The sequence below is a fragment of the Mytilus galloprovincialis genome, chromosome 12 (assembly GCF_965363235.1).
Source record: "Mytilus galloprovincialis chromosome 12, xbMytGall1.hap1.1, whole genome shotgun sequence".
NCBI classification, from domain to species: domain Eukaryota; kingdom Metazoa; phylum Mollusca; class Bivalvia; order Mytilida; family Mytilidae; genus Mytilus; species Mytilus galloprovincialis.
This window is the reverse complement of record NC_134849.1, coordinates 44,758,050-44,777,183: the sequence shown is the minus strand read 5'-3', so window position 1 is coordinate 44,777,183 and position 19,134 is coordinate 44,758,050. Positions and strand designations below refer to the sequence as shown.

The 19,134-nt window shown below is 34.8% G+C and overlaps 1 protein-coding gene across 1 annotated transcript in view; it reads left to right on the top strand.

Moving 5' to 3' along the window:
* The first annotated feature begins 3,047 nt into the window (after positions 1-3,047).
* Positions 3,048-19,134, top strand: part of LOC143053896 (uncharacterized) — a 28,924-nt gene continuing 12,837 nt past the window's right edge. Inside the window, exons 1-7 of the mRNA XM_076226688.1 lie at positions 3,048-3,282; positions 4,776-4,844; positions 6,151-6,225; positions 8,091-13,437; positions 14,146-14,286; positions 17,932-17,981; positions 18,306-18,401. Of these exons, the coding sequence (XP_076082803.1) occupies positions 3,243-3,282; positions 4,776-4,844; positions 6,151-6,225; positions 8,091-13,437; positions 14,146-14,286; positions 17,932-17,981; positions 18,306-18,401 (5,818 nt within the window). The 5' untranslated portion in view covers positions 3,048-3,242. The remainder of the gene's footprint in view (positions 3,283-4,775; positions 4,845-6,150; positions 6,226-8,090; positions 13,438-14,145; positions 14,287-17,931; positions 17,982-18,305; positions 18,402-19,134) is intronic.

The window sequence follows — 19,134 nt, the reverse complement described above, 5'->3', positions numbered from 1 at the left end:
TAATTGCATTTATACTATCCGATAGCGATATAGGATATATAGAAATCAAGCAAATTCATTGAAATTTAATGAACTGATGAATAGCACGGTAAAAATCTTTCTGATCTTATATATTTTTAACAACTTGTGCAAATTATAAATATGCATTTAGGCTCTCCTGGGTAATTCATGTACTTTCCACGATATCATTTAGTTTAATATGTATACCGTAATATATGATGTGTGCCTCCCTCTTGCTTTACGGCGTATAATTTTTGCAGTGTATGTCTGTACATATACATTATGTAATTATTGTGTGTATCTCTATACCATTGTAATTTGATTTGTTGAGAAATGAAGATATGGATACCAGATACCAGATCTTTCACTCTCCGACCGCAACTTCTTTTAAATCAGTGCGGACCGCCGTTAGTTGATGTATTCTTTCACGGTCAAATATATATTTTTTTCTCGATATGTACCGAATAACATGATCCGTAAACATAAACATGTTTCGGAACAAGAATCTTTCAAAACTAGGAGATTATGTGCCCTAGCTGAGAAAATATTGTATGAAATTTCTTTTTTGGTTCGTGTTCATATAATGCTTAAATATCCCCCCCCCTTTTTCCCTTTTTCCTGCCGGGCTTGCTGCTCGTGGCGGACCGCTTGGTATAAATTGATATGGAACGAAACCTACACATTGCCAACGCTGATCATAAATTATTATCTGCTGACCGCGCGGAGTCCCTGTGTGACTAAACATGCATGAAGCTCGGAACTCGATAAGTTAAAAATACATATACTGTAATTCAAATATAATTTAAGGGAACCGTCGCCTATCCGTTAACTTCCCCTTCCTATTCGTTCCAAATGCGGTGATATTTAAACTAGAACCTATAAAGTTTTTAATGGGGGGGGGGGGGCAAGGGGGGTCCCCATAACAGCAAAACAGTGAATTGATTTGGTGAAAAACAGATAACAAGGAATTGAAAAGGGACAATAACAGATAACAGTAAATGAAATATGAAAATAAATCTGTCCAGGACCAATCCGGTAGATGACTCGTAGATCTTAGTATATAACTTGTGGTATGGACCTAGAAAATTGTAGTTTGTGTAAACAAGACGTTTCGGCTGTTGAGGCAGTTCTGCCTTGGTTGATTTTTCCCCGTAACTTGTACAATAAGTTATAGTATGGATGTTGAATTTTTCTGAACGAAATTACCAGTTTCTGTTTTTGATATACGGATATTTTTAATCTAGGGCATTTGAGGGATCAATTTTTAATGATTTAGTTTTTTTTTATTTAATTTTTGAAAGTGCAGCCAGTGAAACTTTATTATCAATTTGATTTTTAGATTTTTTATTTCTGAAAAGCAATATATATACATTTGTACTTTACAAGTAATAAAAAAAACATTGATGCACAATATATTTTTTTTATTTAATGACCTCATGATAAAACTTACTTATAAAATACAAAAATACCCAGATCAGTGGAGACAGGACATGTAACTGACACACGCATGCCAGTTATGGTTATTCTGATAATAGAAATTGACTCAAGTGACAATTCTGATAGTAAAATAGAAATTGGACCTAGTGAAAATTTGGATGACACCAAGTGAAACACCAATCATACATCTTATGTATGGAAAATTTGGATACAGCATTGTAGAAGCTGTAGGATTTTTAAAAGGGTATTTGTCGAAAAATTAAACTGAAGACACATCTTTATTTGCATCAATGGTTTCTAAGCTTCAATTTTCGCCATGTGAAGAAGTTAAAAAGCTTTTAAAAATATGGTGGTCAGGGTTCTCTTTCATTTAAATGAAAAGAGAGGGAGTAGCACTTATAATATAAATGCTAAAAGAAAAAGATGTTGCATAATTCCCAAAGCCATAATTCAAACCCATACCACTTAGTAATGTAAAACAATTCAAAGGAGAAAACTAACTGCCTAATTTATCCACACAATAGTGAACGAGAAACTTAGTAACACAGTAACAAACTACAACCACTGAATCCAGGCTCCTGACTTGGAAATAGGCACATACAGAATGTGACTACGTCAACTTAAGCATGCTAGTTGATGTCCAATCCTCCCCTAATCAGGGACAGTGGTGTAATAGTACAGCATAAAGATTATTATGTGGTCATTGAATAAAAAAAAAATCTAGAGGGTGTACCAATGCTTTTTTTTATAACAAAATCCATACTATAAGTTATTGTACAAGTAATAAGTGAATTATAATTTGTACAAAATGCTACATATAAAAAAGAAGATGTGGTATGATTACCAATGAGACAACTATCCACAAAAGACCAAAATGACACAGACATTAACAACTATAGGTCACCGTACGGCCTTCAACAATGAACAAAGCCCATACCGCATAGTCAGCTATAATAGGCCCCGATAAGACAATGTAAAACAATTCAAACGAGAAAACTAACGGCCTTATTTATGTAAAAAAATGAACGAAAAACAAATATGTAACACATAAACAAACGACATATTCACAGACAACGGAATTTATTACAAAGGATAATAATAAAATATACTGGAATGGTCCTGGATCCAATTGATTTTAATATGTTTATGTGATGTATGTTACTGAAATTCTTCTGCAAATACAGGGTCACCCGATATTACCAGTAGAAAGACCCCAATAGATATACATGGTAAGAAGTTGTGGTAAGCGTGTCAATGAGACTATTTTCCATTCAAATCACAATTTTCAATTATCTTCAATTTCTACGGAAGATTGGCTGTCAAAATGCTAACATTCCAATTTTCAATAACAGTTCACAGCAAATTGATTCTCACAATAACAGATAACAAAATAGATAATAGTCCTATAACAGCTAACAAAGAATAAGACAATAACAGCTAACAGTAAATATATTTTCAGAATAACAGATAACAAAGAATTAAAATGCCCCATAACAGCATAACAGTTAAACCCCTTGCCCCCCCTCTTTAATTCGTCGAAACTAAACATTTCGCATATTTTCGGAAATCACCTGCCTCGTTCTCGCAAGGTCAAAAGGGTAATTCCTGACGTCATTAAAATCCTGCACAACATTGAGAAAATCCCCATATTTGATTGGATTTATCGATCAATTGGATTTAAATCATAGTTATTTGAAAAGTATTTTCTAAAATAAGAACCGTAATATATTCTTGTAATGGTGAAGTAGTTATACGATGTGCTAGTAACATTAAACTCGAGAGAGGGACATCCATGATCAGAGGGGATGCCACGTCGGAAATCCGTGTTTGGTTCGCCTCAAACAAGTACGTATTTTCTGTTCGTGTGTATGCTTGACAAGAACAACACATTATAATATGACTTTTTTAGTGATTTTGATACATTTAAATACACATTTGTCAAGTCTGTTTTCATTAGTTTTCTATGTGCTCTTGTTGGAGAAACCGCGTACAAGGGAACACCCTCCATGTTTGTTGATGTGGGATTACCCATAACCATGAATGATTTTGTTTTCTCAATTTACGATAAGCATCTAGTTTGACTTGTTTTTATTTGAATAGAAGCTGAATTTGGATGTTTATACAAGCTATTTCTAACAAGTAATTTATATTTTGAAGCTGCAAGGATATAAAATATTCGGTTTAGTTGTACCGAACAACCGTTGGGAATTTTCCCAGGCCAACAATTTGGACGGTTCCAAGAAGAACGGAAGATAGGGGTGTCATTGTATACATGCGGTTATTAATTCATCTATATTAATTTTTGCTAATGTACGTTGGAAACTGTTTATTTTCATTTTAGGAAATTTTAAAGGAATGAATTAAAATATTTTGTCTTAAAATTATGATACGTTTTTATAAATAACTGTGAGATCCGAAATATGTATATTAATATACCTATCAACAAAATGGACTCCTCAAGGCTATGTAGTCATTTATATATAGAAACTGTGCAAGATCATTGCACAACACAACAATTAACATATTTATTGATGAATCTAACACTTTGGAGAAGACAATTTATTCTTTTTATTCGTAGTAATTTAGCATGATATAATTTAGAATATTTGTAACCTGTATTTTTTTTTTATATTTGTGTCATTTATAATTTTGGAAATTACGTCACATTACTCAGAGTGGGTGTTCCCAAACATAATTACATTATGGATTGACCCATTTTGCAAAGTATATAGGGGAGATTCGAAATAGACAATCACGTGATCATATGTATTTTAAAGTATTGTTGAACCATAAAACATTATGAAGGTGCTAAATTTATGATAATCCCATGTATATTAAATAAAAACAACTTGAAAGCTATAATTAACTTTATTTTTGCATAAACAAAACCTTATTAAAAAAAAAAATCTCATATTTATTACAATTCTAAAACTTTTCCCACATTTTTTCAATAATTTGAGGGGGGGCAACATTTTTATTGTTGTGTTCATCTGAGACTACTATAACACATAGTAGTCTCAGTGTTCATCTATTAATAAAACAGTTGCAAGAAGAATCTTGTCATAGTTATTTATGAAGTGCTACATCATGTACATGTAGTGAACATCAAATAAAAAAATATTCAAATTCAAATCAAGACAGACAACAATTGAAATTCTGATATAATAATATATAGGGAAAACATTCTTCAGTACTCTCCAAGGATTTGTAAAGTGACACTATAAAAACCCTTGTACTCTATAAATGAAATTCTGGTTCAATCACAAATGAAAATAAGTTGACAGGAAGATTTTATTTCTAAAGCGTCTCATCATTGTAAAAAAAATGTTTCATTTTAGGTTCATACGATGATGATTCTGATGAATGCAGTGGAGGAAAAAGACTAAAAATATCGGAAGATTTCAATGGTAATTAAGTTTTGTTTAGTTTTGTATGTCATACATGTTATAAGTTTGTATCATAATGTGCGTGTTTTTTTTCTTTGAAATCTTTAGCCCTTCATTAAGATATTGTACAACATTTGGTAAATAAAACTTTTACATTAATAAAAGACATTGTTTAACATTTGTTCATTTTTCCCTTAGAGTTTTTTTTATTTAATTTAAGGAGGGTGGTCACAAATTTGGGTTTCTAAAATTTCAATTTTTTTTACAATAGGGACCGCTTAAGATATGAGACCAAGATGCATTAAACCTAATTTTGGGAAAGGGACTTGATAGCATTGAACATGTTTAAAGAAACAAGATTTCATAATTTTAGATCATAACTGTTAATGATATGGCCCTAATCTAACTTAATACTTGTGAATTTTGTTTTTCATTATGATGATCAAGGGTCAAATCTTCAATATTTACACATTTTGCACCTGGCAGCTGATGCCTCATGACATGCATATATACATATTTCAGAATGATGCATTACTTGTTCATGTATATAGCGGTATTTCATAGCGTATTACAACATTTGATTATGTTTGAAGGTTTATCATGTTTACACAAAGAAAGCAACACAGCAATTATTAGGGGTGGGGATATTATTTTATCCTTTTTTTTCAAGATCAAAATTACTTTTTCTTATCATGTGTAATGTTATATTTAGGTCATATAGATACCTGTCCCGTTGACTTCTACACACACAGGGGCCGATCCAGCTATTTCAAAAGGGGGGTTCCAACCATATGTTCCCATTCAAATGCATTGATTGTCATAAAAAAGAAGGAGTTTCAACCCCGAAACCCTCCCCTGAACCCTGCCTGACTCCAGAGGCGGATTTAGGAGGGGGGCCCAGGCCCCCCCCCTTTTTGGGGAAAAAATTGGTTGCTTATATAGGGAATCACTGAAGCATGGCTGGAGCGGGCCCCCTCTTAGGTCAGTCAGTGGGCCCCCACTTATGAAAATTTCTGGATCCGCCGCTGGACTCTAATAGACAAGCAACAGTCAACCAAAGCGGGTGGGGGGGCGGGGAGATGGTACCTGGCACTCCTCCTTTCTCCTTTTGTGGGTAAAATTAGGTTGTTTAAATAGGGAATCACTGAGGCAGGCCAACTCATTAGCAGGCAGTGCCCCTTCTCCCCTATGAAAATTTTTGAATTCATCACTTGTCACTTACCCTACCAACGCAGCCTGTGTGTATAAAGTACAGAAAGCAATTCCTGCACCATTACAAGCTCCTTTCGTTTATTAACCTGTTTTTTTTTTTATGTTTTTGCTTCAGAAAATGGTAGTGAAGAAGAAAATGAAGAGAACAGACAAGTGATTGTAATTTCAGAGTCCGTTCAGGACAATCCAGGTATAAGAACACGTAGAATTATGATGACCATTTAATTTTTATGGGGAGGGAGGCTAAGATGAAATTCAAAAAAAAGTCAGGACATGGGTTTTGAGTAAAAAAAATCTTTGGATGTCAATTTATGTAAAAAAAGGCAGGATGACAATTTATGTTAAAAAAAGTCAGGATAAACTAAAAAAATTGGCAGGACTGAACATGCTGAATAGATTGAAAAATAAAGAGTCCGGACAGAAATTACAACAGGAAAAAAAAGCCTGACAAAACTTTTCATCCTAGCCCCCCCTCCCCCCCTAAAAATCAAATGATAGAGCTCTCCCTTATTGCTTTGTTACACAATATTTCAAAACTTAAAACTTTATCAAAGTTTCAATTCCAAATGACTGCATCTAAGGCAAATGTATGGTTATTTGTGGAAAGGGAATGTTTGAGTTTTCTCCCCAGGTTATTATACTGCCAATCTAGAAAAAGAACATAGCAATTATTACACTTAAATATAAGAGTATGTTTACACAAAAAAAAACATCTCACACAGCACCAACATATTCATATTAAAAAAGAATAAAATATGACATGTATGAAAAGAAAGCTATTACAACTGCATTTATTAAATTGGTTTTAATCTAAACTATATACTTATACATGACAATGCATGATGAACATCTATATTGAGGTATAATGATCTATAAATGGATACAAGTATCAATAACTTTAAAAAAAATGAAATATGTCTAGTATGCAGACGCAAGTATATGTATAACTCACATATATATACGTCCTTGGCAGACGTCATAACTGGATTTTCAATTAATGTTACCGTTAAAACATACCAACATTGCACAAACCTAATCAAACTGTCGAACATGTCATAGCTATGTATAAAAATGCACTATAGTTATACATGTTATATGGACTAAATCGGTATGAAAATAACAGCACTCATCTTTTTCATAAATAGTTGCTACAAACAATGACAAAGAAAATCAATATTTATTTTATTCAAATATATTTTAGAGAAATCTGTCTTTTAGTTTTTCTTTGAAATAACTTTCTATTATATAATGATTTTAAAAACAAAGTTGAAGAAATTCTTTAAATAAAATCTAAAAAAATTGGTAGTTCTTTCTGCATGTTCTAAAATCAGAAAATTTGGAGCTTACTGCTGGCACTTATTTTATAACTTGACACATCCTTGCTGTACAACATTTTCATATAATACTCCTATCTACAGTGGTGGATCCAGAAATTTTCATAAGAGGGGGCCCACTGACTGATCTAAGGGGGGGCCGCTCCAGTCACGCATCAGTGATTCCCTATATAAGCAACCAAATTTTTTCCCAAAAAGGGGAGGCCTGGGCCCCCCCCTAAATCCGCCTCTGATCTACATGACATTTATATACCCTTATCATAACCCTATAGCTGAAGTTCCATAAAAATCAAAATAACTGAAATTTGACATATATTTTACGTCTTAGTCATGATAGTAGAGTGGCATGTCCTATATTTCTTTAAAGTGGGTCAAAGTTATGTACTTCCAGTAGTTTGTTGTACATCACACTAAATTAAAACTTAATACACATATGACTGTTAAAATATATATGTCAAATTTGGGTTTCGACCCAGATTTCATGGTTCATTGAACATGGAAATGTAAAAGTGCGATCAGGGGTCTCATGCCTGAGGACAAATATTCTAGTACAAAATGTATTCTAAAATAATATACTATCATTAAGGTATCATTTAATTTTAGATTTAGCAACATAGAAATATCATTATCTCTAAAATGACAATTTATTTGGAAGCATATTACTATTTGAATTTCCTTTTTTCTAAACAACATAAATGAATTTATTTTTCTTTCATTTTAGCTGTATCCCTGTCTATTGATGATGGACAGTCTGCCCTGGTTCAAGATGTTGTCATGGCAGAACCTATTCCAGTGACAATAGTGACATCACCAGACACTGGTCACCTGGTGCTGCAAACTATTACACCGGCATCTCTAACTTGCACAGATCTTGCTTCGTTAGAGGAACTCCAAGAACTTCAACGTCAGAATTTATCTCTCGGTGAAGAAATAAATGAGAAAGACCATACTATTCTAGACGTTTCAGAAACTACAATTTCTGCAGCAAATAAAAAGGAAGCTGTCACAGTTCAATCGTCTGTGCCAACAGTGCTGCCATCTAGTGTTTTTAGGTCAGTCTTATCAGCAGAAGGTATAAATAGCACTGCAAATATTCAGATTCTTGCACAGAATACATCCAAAGACCAGTTGGCACAAATTGTTGTGATTCCGCAAGGAGAATCTTTGACCGATGCGCAGAGACAGGCTTATATTATTGGAGCTCAGAAGAATTTGGAAGGTCAACCTAACGCAGCTTTAGATTCTCATGAGAAAAGGAACTTATCATTAGAAGCCTTGTTTCAAGTTACAGATAATGAGCTTCAAAACATCAGTAAGACAACACCATTGTCACCTCAACAACTAATAATAGATGATTCTCAAAAAGTCATTACTAGTAAATTCCTGGTTTCTGTTCCATCTAGTAATATTTCAGGGAACCAGCATCCTTTAACACAAACAGCTTATGTCACACAAGTTTCACTAGACCAGGCCTCCAAAGATATGATGCAAGTAGGAGGTAAAAAAACAGCAAAGAAACCAGGCAAATATATTTGTTCATTTTGTGGACGTGGATGTGCAAAGCCAAGCGTGTTGCAGAAACATCTCCGTGCCCATACAGGAGAACGACCATATCCATGTGACGATTGTGGGTTCCATTTTAAAACAAAAAGTAACTTGTATAAACATTGCAAATCAAGAACACATAGATTAAAGGTTGGTTTGCTACGTAAATCATCAAACAAAATATCTGGATCAGAAAGCAAAGACTCTCTAGAAATAGAAGAAAATTCTGCCATATCTGAAAGTGAGACTGAATCTGAAACTGAGGTTGATGACAAAAGTTCAAATGTCAGAGTTGAATATGATCAAGGTCAAGTTGTAAATGAGGCTATATACATAGCAAGCAAACTTGTAAATAATCCACTTTCAAGGTTGCCAATAGAAGAACATCAAAAAGTTCTGAAAATGGCAAGTCATATAGTGCCAGAAATAGAAATTTCAATGGATGAAAAATCAAAAGATCCAAATAAGAAAGAGCAAGCTCAGAACCATGTGTTAAAAGAAGTAATGAAATATTTAGGTAAGCCTAAAGAGGAGAGACCTAAAATAGAAGTTCCAGAAATCCCAGACACCCGAAAACCATTTACTGAATATAGAAGACCAATGAAATCACTCGATAGGTCTAAATCTTTACATGACAAACTAAAGGCAAAACTAGAAAGGTCAATATCACTAACCGAACCACCAAAAGTGCCATTACTGAAAAGAAGCATGAGCACCTTGGCTGATCCAAAAGCTATTGAAACACAGTTTTTAAAAATAGCTCCAAAACAAAAACATTCGACACAAGATTTGATGTCACAGATATCTCAGCCACAGAAAGTCATTGTTCAACCTACAGACATGCAAGAGTATTCCTCAAAAGCTTTACAAAACCTTGTTCAGAATAGTATACCTTCTAGTTCTGTTCTTTTACCAATAAAGACTTCTCAGCCTAAAAGTACCGTTAATCAAGTAGGACAAATAGAAACTGCCATTATACCACCTAAACCAACTCCAAATCTTGCTGGGCACATTGAAACAATAAATTTACCAAATGCAGATAGAAACCCAGCAGAAACTACAAAAGCATTACAAGACTTGGAAAAATTGACTGAAAATTTTCAGCAAGCATCCAAAGCTGGTACAAAATTAACTGCAGCAGTAACAACTCTTCCAGATGGAAGTTGTCAAGTTGTCATCCATTACCACCCACAACAGCAGACGACACAATCAGCATTTCCCATAATGCCTCAGCAGCCTATTACAACTCAATCACCAACAAGGAAACAGGACTCTAAAGTAGTGCAAAGTGCAGATATTTTAAGTGAAAGAATTCAAAATTTAATAAGAGCAAATGCTGCTATTGTTAGTACACCTATGGCTGATGCTCCAAGACACAGAAAGATGTCAAGACAAAACAGTGAAATTTTACCCAAAACTGAACCTCAGACTACGAAACTGCCACCACAAACACCACCTGTCAGTGGTAATCTAGTCAGAAAACTTTCTTTGGAAAATCTTCCAAGCAGTTTACAAAATACCGTGATTTTACCTAACATGGCTGCATTGAGTCAAATGTCGTCGTCAGGAGTTCTAACTAGTACAGCTATTTCTCCCAGTGTTGATGTGGTCGGGGATCAGCAAACACCATTAATATATATATTAAAACCAGATAGCAGAAAACAAACAGCCACTACAAAGTCAGCATCTGTGATGTCACCTTTAGGAAACGCATTATCCATTCCAGTGTCTATGGGTCATAAAGTTTCAACATCAGTGAAACCACACACAGTGACTAGTGCTGGTAGTATAGACAGTAAAAATCACACTTTGCAGACAAATGTTAGTACATCACGATTCCAAAACATTGCTCCAGTTACCAAGCCATTGTTGACCAGTCAATCTTCACAGTCTGATGGATATGTTTTCAGTACAACAAGAACAAAAGACTTAGATGGCCGTGAAATCACTGTAAAAATAAAACTTAATAACCCAGATGAGACTCCAGAAGGAGCTAAGCAAGAAGGTCAAAGTTCGAACAAACTTGAGGTTAAAGGTCAAATGAGCAATAATGTAAGAGAGGACAATATAAAAGAGATATGTAAATGCATTGTATGTGGTTGTGTATTTAAGAACAAGTATGAGCTTGGAAAACATGAAAGAATCCAGTGTAAATTTATTAAAATAACTGAAGGTCAAACTTTACAGAAACCTGTTCTCTCTGGTCAATCATTGGCTATTAGTGAAAACCATAACAAGAAACGAGGTTGTGTTATTTGTGGGAACGTTTTTAAAAATGAGTACGAGCTAAGTAGACATCAGCAAGTCCAATGTAAATCTGTAGAAATGGAAGTCAATGGCGAAATAATCAAAATGGAGGTCAATAAAGATGGAGACACAGTTTCTGAAGTTAAAATGGAGGGAGCAAAAAGAGGTAAAAGCTTACAACTTGAGGGACTCACTAATTATATGAATGTAACTAAAGAAGGAGAACTGAAATTAGTTGAAAAACCATTATATGGCTCACCTCAAGTAGCTTCTCCAGGAGTTATGTCCCTTGGAAATGCTGTGATGGTATCATCTAGTCGTGGGAGAATGTTGAACAGACAAGATGCAACAACATCCTTTGACATAATGGGAGGAGGAACCGTCACTGTCAAAACACCAGTTCATGATTCTGGAAAATTGCGTTGGATAGAGCAGAAAAATTCTTCAGTCTGTCAATCACAAACAAACCGTCCTTCTTCTCTTGAAAGTCCTCAGTTGCAAAAAACAGCAGAAGAAGCTAAGGCTATGTGGAAAAATACACTTAAACAGAAGATTTTAATGAAAAGGTCTCTCAGCACAGACAAGCTGGCATCTCCATCGGGAAGACTTGAATCGCCGTCTGCATTAGTACCACAGTTTAAAGGAAGACTGGAATTACTACCTGCCTCAGTATCACAGGTTAAAGGAAGACTTGGTTCATCATCTGCTTCTGTATCACATATTAAAGAGGAAGAACAAGAAGATACCGATTCATGGAAAGAGGCGAATCCAAATTTAAAAATTGATGAATCAACTCCAGCGAAAAATCACCCGATACTTTTGAAATATGTCACAGAACCTGTTGCACCCCATTTAGAAGAAAGCCAATCATTCTATACTGCAGAACGATTATTTGATTCAGATAAAGGCGAGAAACAGATTAGTAATGTACAAATTGGCAAGGGAGATAATTTGAGAATTATGAAGGGCGATAGTTTATTAGAAGACAAACTTGCTTTAACAAAAGAGTTGATAGAAAGACTTAACATAATAGTACCTGTAGTGATGGAACAAGCTATTTATAGGTCACCACAAATCGATAGTGGAACAGCTGGATTTGAATCGCACGGCAGTTCTGATGCGCTCAGCCCATCTAAAGGAACAACTGCTCAAAAAGTTTCTAAGCTAAAAGCTGCTTTAACTAGCAAAGAACCACTTAAAGAATCTATTTGGAACAAGTTTCCATCCCGAAGCAGAAGTTTTTCAGAAAGTGATGCACAGGCCATAGAAATTAAAGAGAAATATCCATTATTGCTCCATGGACATTCTTTTCCATCTTTGAAGTCCTCGACATATGCATCATTTTGTTGCCTTCAGAGACCACAACCAATGTATGTCATGCAGAGTCATTCAAAGAAGGTATCAATGTACTCAAATTGGAGAGTTGCACGTCATGATCCAAACCCTGAAGGACTGACATCAAAAATGCTGCTCAGTCTTTATTCAACCTCTTATTCTTCAAATCCTGTTTACAATGATGCCCATCAATATTCTCCAAAAGGAGGCTTATTGACTCATAGTAGTTACTGGACGTTTAAACAGAATCAGAAAACCGGAAAATCAGACTTAGAATCGAATAAAAAGGCGATGAAGCGATTAAAGGATGATAGCTCCATGAAGAAATCAGTATCTGTAGATCGTGCTGAATCTTCTACGTCTAGTCCATCTGCAAAGCGGCAAAAGATATCTGGTGTAGAAGGAGGATTTAAGTCTTTGGAAGATTACACATATGTCAGAGGAAGAGGGAGAGGTAAATATGTCTGCTCTAAATGTGGAATTCGATGTAAAAAACCAAGCATGCTTAAAAAGCACATCCGCACACATACTAACCTTCGACCATACCATTGTAAAACATGCCGATTTTCTTTTAAAACAAAAGGTAATCTGACAAAACACATGAAATCTAAATCCCACCATAAAAAATGTGTTGAAAAGGGGATTGTTCCTGTTCCAACCCAGATTGATGAATCACAAATTGATCAAGAAGCCTTGAAATTGCAATGTGAATATTCAAAGAAAGCAAAAATCAAAACAAAACTGGCTGAGACAGGAGATGAGGAAAATGAAGAGGACACTGACGATGCAGATGAAGAGAGCGATGAAGGGGAACCGATGGAGGACGATGAAGATGAAAATGATGTTATGGATGCAGACGATGAGAATCTAGATAGCATGGACAATGGTGATGATATTAGAATGGATGAATCAGATGAAACTTCAAAAGACGTAGAAATTAGGTATGTAAGATATGAAAAGTTATGCCTGCACTGAAATACTTTATATTAAAGATTTTGTTTAAATCAAACAAATTTTTACAAGTTTAGATATACATGAAGAATACTGTTCATATGAATATCAGAGGTTGTTATTGTTCATGATTCAATACATTTAGAAAATTTTTGTGCATGGATATAATTCTCACATTAATGATAGCATTGCCCTGCCACACTAGCAATGACAAAATACTCTCTTTATGATATTCTGCATACATGTATTTAAGGTGGTACCTAACACTACAGGGAGATAATGCTGTAAAGTCAGCTAAATGTTTTAATGACATTGTGTTATTAAGGGAATATTAAGCTTCTCAATGATCAAAATTAGTGTTTGTCAAACTGCGATATAACCAGTGTAATTTTTCTGATAAAACACTTGCTTCAAATTTTTTAAATTTTTTATATTTTTGTAAAAGGGTCAAAGTAAATACTTTGTAAAAATTTTATGAAAATTAAACTAGCCAAATTAATTTTAGTGAAAGTGTTGGGTACCACCTTAAGATCGCTAAACTTCCAAGATTTAAGTATACCGGTACATAAGAGTTTAATTTATCCAAGTTCAACTATTGTTTTTTAATTTTTTTAGAGGTAACCTCAAAGTGTGCTTTCCTTTCTTATGTTTTGTATTATTATAATATATGTATTCAAAACTATTTTTTTCATTTGCAGCTTGTCAAATTCTTCATCAGGTGCAGGTTTGTTTTCATCTAGACCAGCCATGTGTGCCAAGCTTCTACCTGATCATGTTTCTGTGACAGCCACTACAGAAAGCAAGACTTTAGGAAGATCTGATTCCAAGATGTCATCTAGGTAGTATATGTAATGTTTTTGTGTGAAAAATTGCGTCGTATAATGGTATCATGTCGTCTGCGTCTTTGTCCGAAGACGCATTTTGTTTCTGGACAATAACTTTTGTTTTATTGAATGGATCTCTAAAAAATTTTACCAGAAGGTTCAATACCACTTAAGGAAGGTTGGGATTCATTTTGGGGGTTATGGTCCCAACAGTTTAAGAATAAGGGGCAAAAAAGGGGCCCAAAATAAGCACTTTTGTAGTTTTCAAACAATAACTTATGTTTTAGTGTATGAATCTCTTTGAAATTATACCACAAGTTTCCATATCATGAAGGGATGGTAAGTTAATTGGGGGTTATTGCTCAAATTTTTTAGAATTGGTGCAAAAGGGGAATAACTAGTTTTTTCTGGTCAATGGACAATTGAGTCAATTTAAAAGCAGTGTAAGGGAGGTAATTCAAAAACATTTAACATTACAATGTTCTGATTTACCTCCCTTACACTTCTTGTAAATTATGTATAAAGGAATGTCAGGTTTAGGACTTATTGCAAAAATTTCACAAATTCCAAATTTATGAAATGTTTGAAGAAGAAATCTTCAATTGCACACTATTGCACAATAGATTTGTAAGATCTAGACATTTGTTTTGTGTCAGAAACTCATATTTATACCCCACGCAACGAAGTTGCGGAAGGTATAATGTTTTTGACCTGTCCGTCCGTCCGTCCGTCAGTCCGTCAGTCCTGTTTCTTGTCATCGCAACTCCTCTCAAACCACACAACAGAATTTCACGAAACCTTTTCAGATAATAAGGACATACTATGTAGTTGTGCATATCGACGGGAAATTGCGATTCAATTTTTTTTCTAGGAGTTACGCCCCTTTGAACTTACTTACTTTAATGTACTACTGCAACAGTTTGTCATCCCAACTCCTCTCAAACCACACAACAGAATTTCACGAAACCTTTTCAGATAATAAGGACATACTATGTAGTTGTGCATATCGACGGGAAATTGCGATTCAATTTTTATGCCCCACCTACGATAGTAGAGGGGCATTATGTTTTCTGGTCTGTGCGTCCGTTCGTCTGTTCGTTCGTCCGTCCGTCCGTTCGTCCGTCTGTCCCGCTTCAGGTTAAAGTTTTTGGTCAAGGTAGTTTTTCGATGAAGTTGAAGTCCAATCAACTTCAAACTTAGTACACATGTCTCCTATGATATGATCTTTCTAATTTTAATGCCAAATTAGAGTTTTTATTCCAATGTCATGGTCCACTTAACATAGAAAATGAAAGTGCGAGTGGGGCATTTGTGTACTGAGGACACATTCTTGTTTTTCTAGGAGTTACGCCCCTTTGAACTTATTTACTTTAATGTATTACTGCAACAGTTTGTCATCGCAACTCCTCTCAAACCACACAACAGAATTTCACGAAACCTTTTCAGATAATAAGGACATACTATGTAGTTGTGCATATCTACGGGAAATTGCGATACAATTTTTTTTCTAGGAGTTACGCCCCTTTGAACTTATTTACTTTAATGTATTACTGCAACAGTTTGTCATCGCAACTCCTCTCAAACCACACAACAGAATTTCACAAAACCTTTTCAGATAATAAGGACATACTATGTAGTTGTGCATATCGAAGGGAAATTGTGGTTCAATTTTTTTTTTTTAAGAGTTACGCCCCTTTGAACTTATTTACTTTAATGTATTACTGCAACAGTTTGTCATCGCAACTCCTCTCAAACCACACAACAGAATTTCACGAAACCTTTTCAGATAATAAGGACATACTATGTAGTTGTGCATATCGACGGTAAATTGCGATTCAATTTTTTTTCTAGGAGTTATGCCCCTTTGAACTTATGTACTTTAATGTACTACTGCAACAGTTTGTCATCGCAACTCCTCTCAAACCACACAACAGAATTTCATGAAACTTTGTAGATAATAAGGACATACTATGTAGATGTGCATATCAACAGGAAATTACGGTTCAATTTTTTTCTAGGAGTTATGCCCCTTTGAACTTATTTGCTTCAATGTACTTCTGCAACAGTTTGTCATCTCAACTCCTCTGAAAACACACAACAGAATTTCATGAAATTTTGTAGATAATAAGGACATACTATGTGTATTGACAGGAAATTATTATTCAATATTTTTTCTTATACTTATTTAATTTCTCCAATGACAATGTGGGGACGTGGGGTATGTGAGCGTGCTCACTAAGGTTCTTTAATATGTCAAAAATTTGATCACAATCCAAATTCAGAGCTGTACCAAGCTTGAATGTTGTGTCCATACTTGCCCCAACTGTTCATGGTTTGACCTCTGCGGTCGTATAAAGCTGCGCCCCTTGGAGCACCTGGTTATCAGTCTTCGCGATGAACTGTTAAATCTACAGGCCCAGAGCTCAATTTTTGAAAATTTTTAGTTAGATTGTGTTGGCCTGTAGATATGATTTTTACAGGCTCGAGAGCAATTTTACAAGCCTGGGCTGCCTGGGCTGCCACTCAGTGTGAAGACTGGGTTATATTTGAAAGTGGAAGAATATTAATTTGTAGGAAGAAGAAGACATGGTATGATTGCCAATGAGACAACTCTCTACCAATGACTAAATGACATTTAAGTTAACAATTATAGTTCAACAGTTGACATCAACATTGAGCAAAACACATACTGTAGAGATACTGCTTTGAAAGGCCCCATAATGACAATTTAAAAACAATTCAAACAAGAAAACTAAGGAGGGGGTATTCTTGTTTACCTCTGTTAGTTTCATGGGTGTCTCATTGGGGGTTCCGATCCTGGATCCCGCTTACTGTTTTGTCAGATTCCGGTATCTCGCTTACACTATGTACGTAAGCAAATCTCATTTTTTTTGGTCATTTCCCATTTCCCGTTTTTACGACACAATAATTTGACTTTCACATGTCACCCTTACAAAAAATCGGCAATCCTGCGTCAAGCTTATCCCATTGATCCTCATTGTGTTATTCTTAGGAACTACAATTCTCAGCCTTCTGTGTGTTGGAAGCATGTGGTGCTGTCACTGCTGTGTAATGTGCTTTAACATTAAATGCTAATCAATTTACTGTTTACAAAATACTTTAAATTTCAAGCATGGCCATGTATATAAATTTTGTCACATTTTTCTCAGAAAATACAAATCCGAGCTGAAATCTTTTTTCATGTTTCATGGTAGCATGCTACAAATGTATACATTTTTATGTGTTTTCAGGTCAATCTTTTATCAACTTCCTGTTTACTAACTTTAAGTCTTCAACCAATGCTTACTTAATTTTGATATATTGTTACAGGTGTGCTGATAAAAACACATTTAAGCAAAGTTCACTTTTGATGATTTTACTTTTGCTGTTGATGTTATCAGTGGCGGATCCAAGGGGGGGGGGGGAGGGAGGGGGGTTGATCCGGGGGTTGGAACCCCCCCTTTTTTTTTGCCGATCAATGCATTTGAATGGAAGCATATAGTTGGAACCCCCCCCTTTTAAAATGGCTGGATCCGCCACTGGTGATGGTCCTTGATTGGAAAATGATACTAATAAATAATACAAATCTAGTTTGCTTTTGTTATGGTAGCCTCTTGTTTATATTTAAACATTATACTAAGTTTTTGTGTTGTTTTTCAGTTTAGGCACAGTGTATGGATTCAGTTCAAGGAAAGACTCCAGTAGTTCAGGTACATTTTTTTTAATGTCTGTTGAACCTTTATCCAAGCCATTTATGATAAAATCCACCATGTGGCCCTCAACAAGGAGATAAACCGATACAAAACAGTCTGCTATAAAACACCCTGTTATAAAAATTTGTGAAATAATTTTCTTGCTTGCTTCCAACTCTAAAGGATCTTTGATTTTATTTGTTTGTTTTATAATTTTAAGAAAAAAGCGGTAAACAAGCTATAAGCTAGCAAACAAAAGATACAACAATTACGGATAAAATTGAAATAAAGGTGGCAAAAGGTTTTTAGTGTATGATTGAACTATTTATTTTGAAATTTTAGATAAAAGTGAAGGTTTGCAGTCGGAGGTGGCCAAGAGTTTGCTAGCACTAGCTGAGCAGAAATCCAGTTCTAGTCAAGGAACCAGTCAAGATAAGGGTAATTACATGTATCCATATTGTATAAATTTGAACTAAGGGACGACATCAAAAGATCGATGTATGATAAAAAACTTAAAATCAAATAGTTTGGGGGTGGGGGTCAACATTGCTGCAAGTTTTGTTAATCCAAAATCGATTTTTACCTATATCCATATAGGTAAATCAATTTTTCCTAAATTAAGTTAAGAGGGGGGGGGGGTCAGTGAAAAAACTATGTGAATTAAGTTTTTTATCCTACATTGAACTTTTGATGTCGTCCCTAAGCAGCAATGAAAGACATATCAGTATGCTGATGTTTTGCGATGAAACATTGCATTTTCTGGTTTTAATAAATCAGCAGATCAGGAGATATCAACAGTTCAGTCTATCTGCATTAAAATAAAAGTAACTTTTCCTCTTGCTGAATATAACAATGTTTTGGATGTGTTTAACTATTCATAAGGTGTAACACCACTAATTCAGGCCTGGCCAGAAAGCACATACCAGAAAGTAGTACATATTTAACACAAAATAGTTCCTATGCATGGACATAACTTTCAAAATATTTAGAGTATTTTATTAATTTTGGTATTAAATGAAAGCTGCATGACTGGTGATCATTGTAGAACAATTTTTGACTGATAAATTTGAATAATAAAAAAATGGCATGAAATTTAAAAAGGAGGGTACATTTTGCCTTTTTGTCAGATCGGAAGTACCTGTTTTGGTACATCCGTTGTTCCGGGAACCAG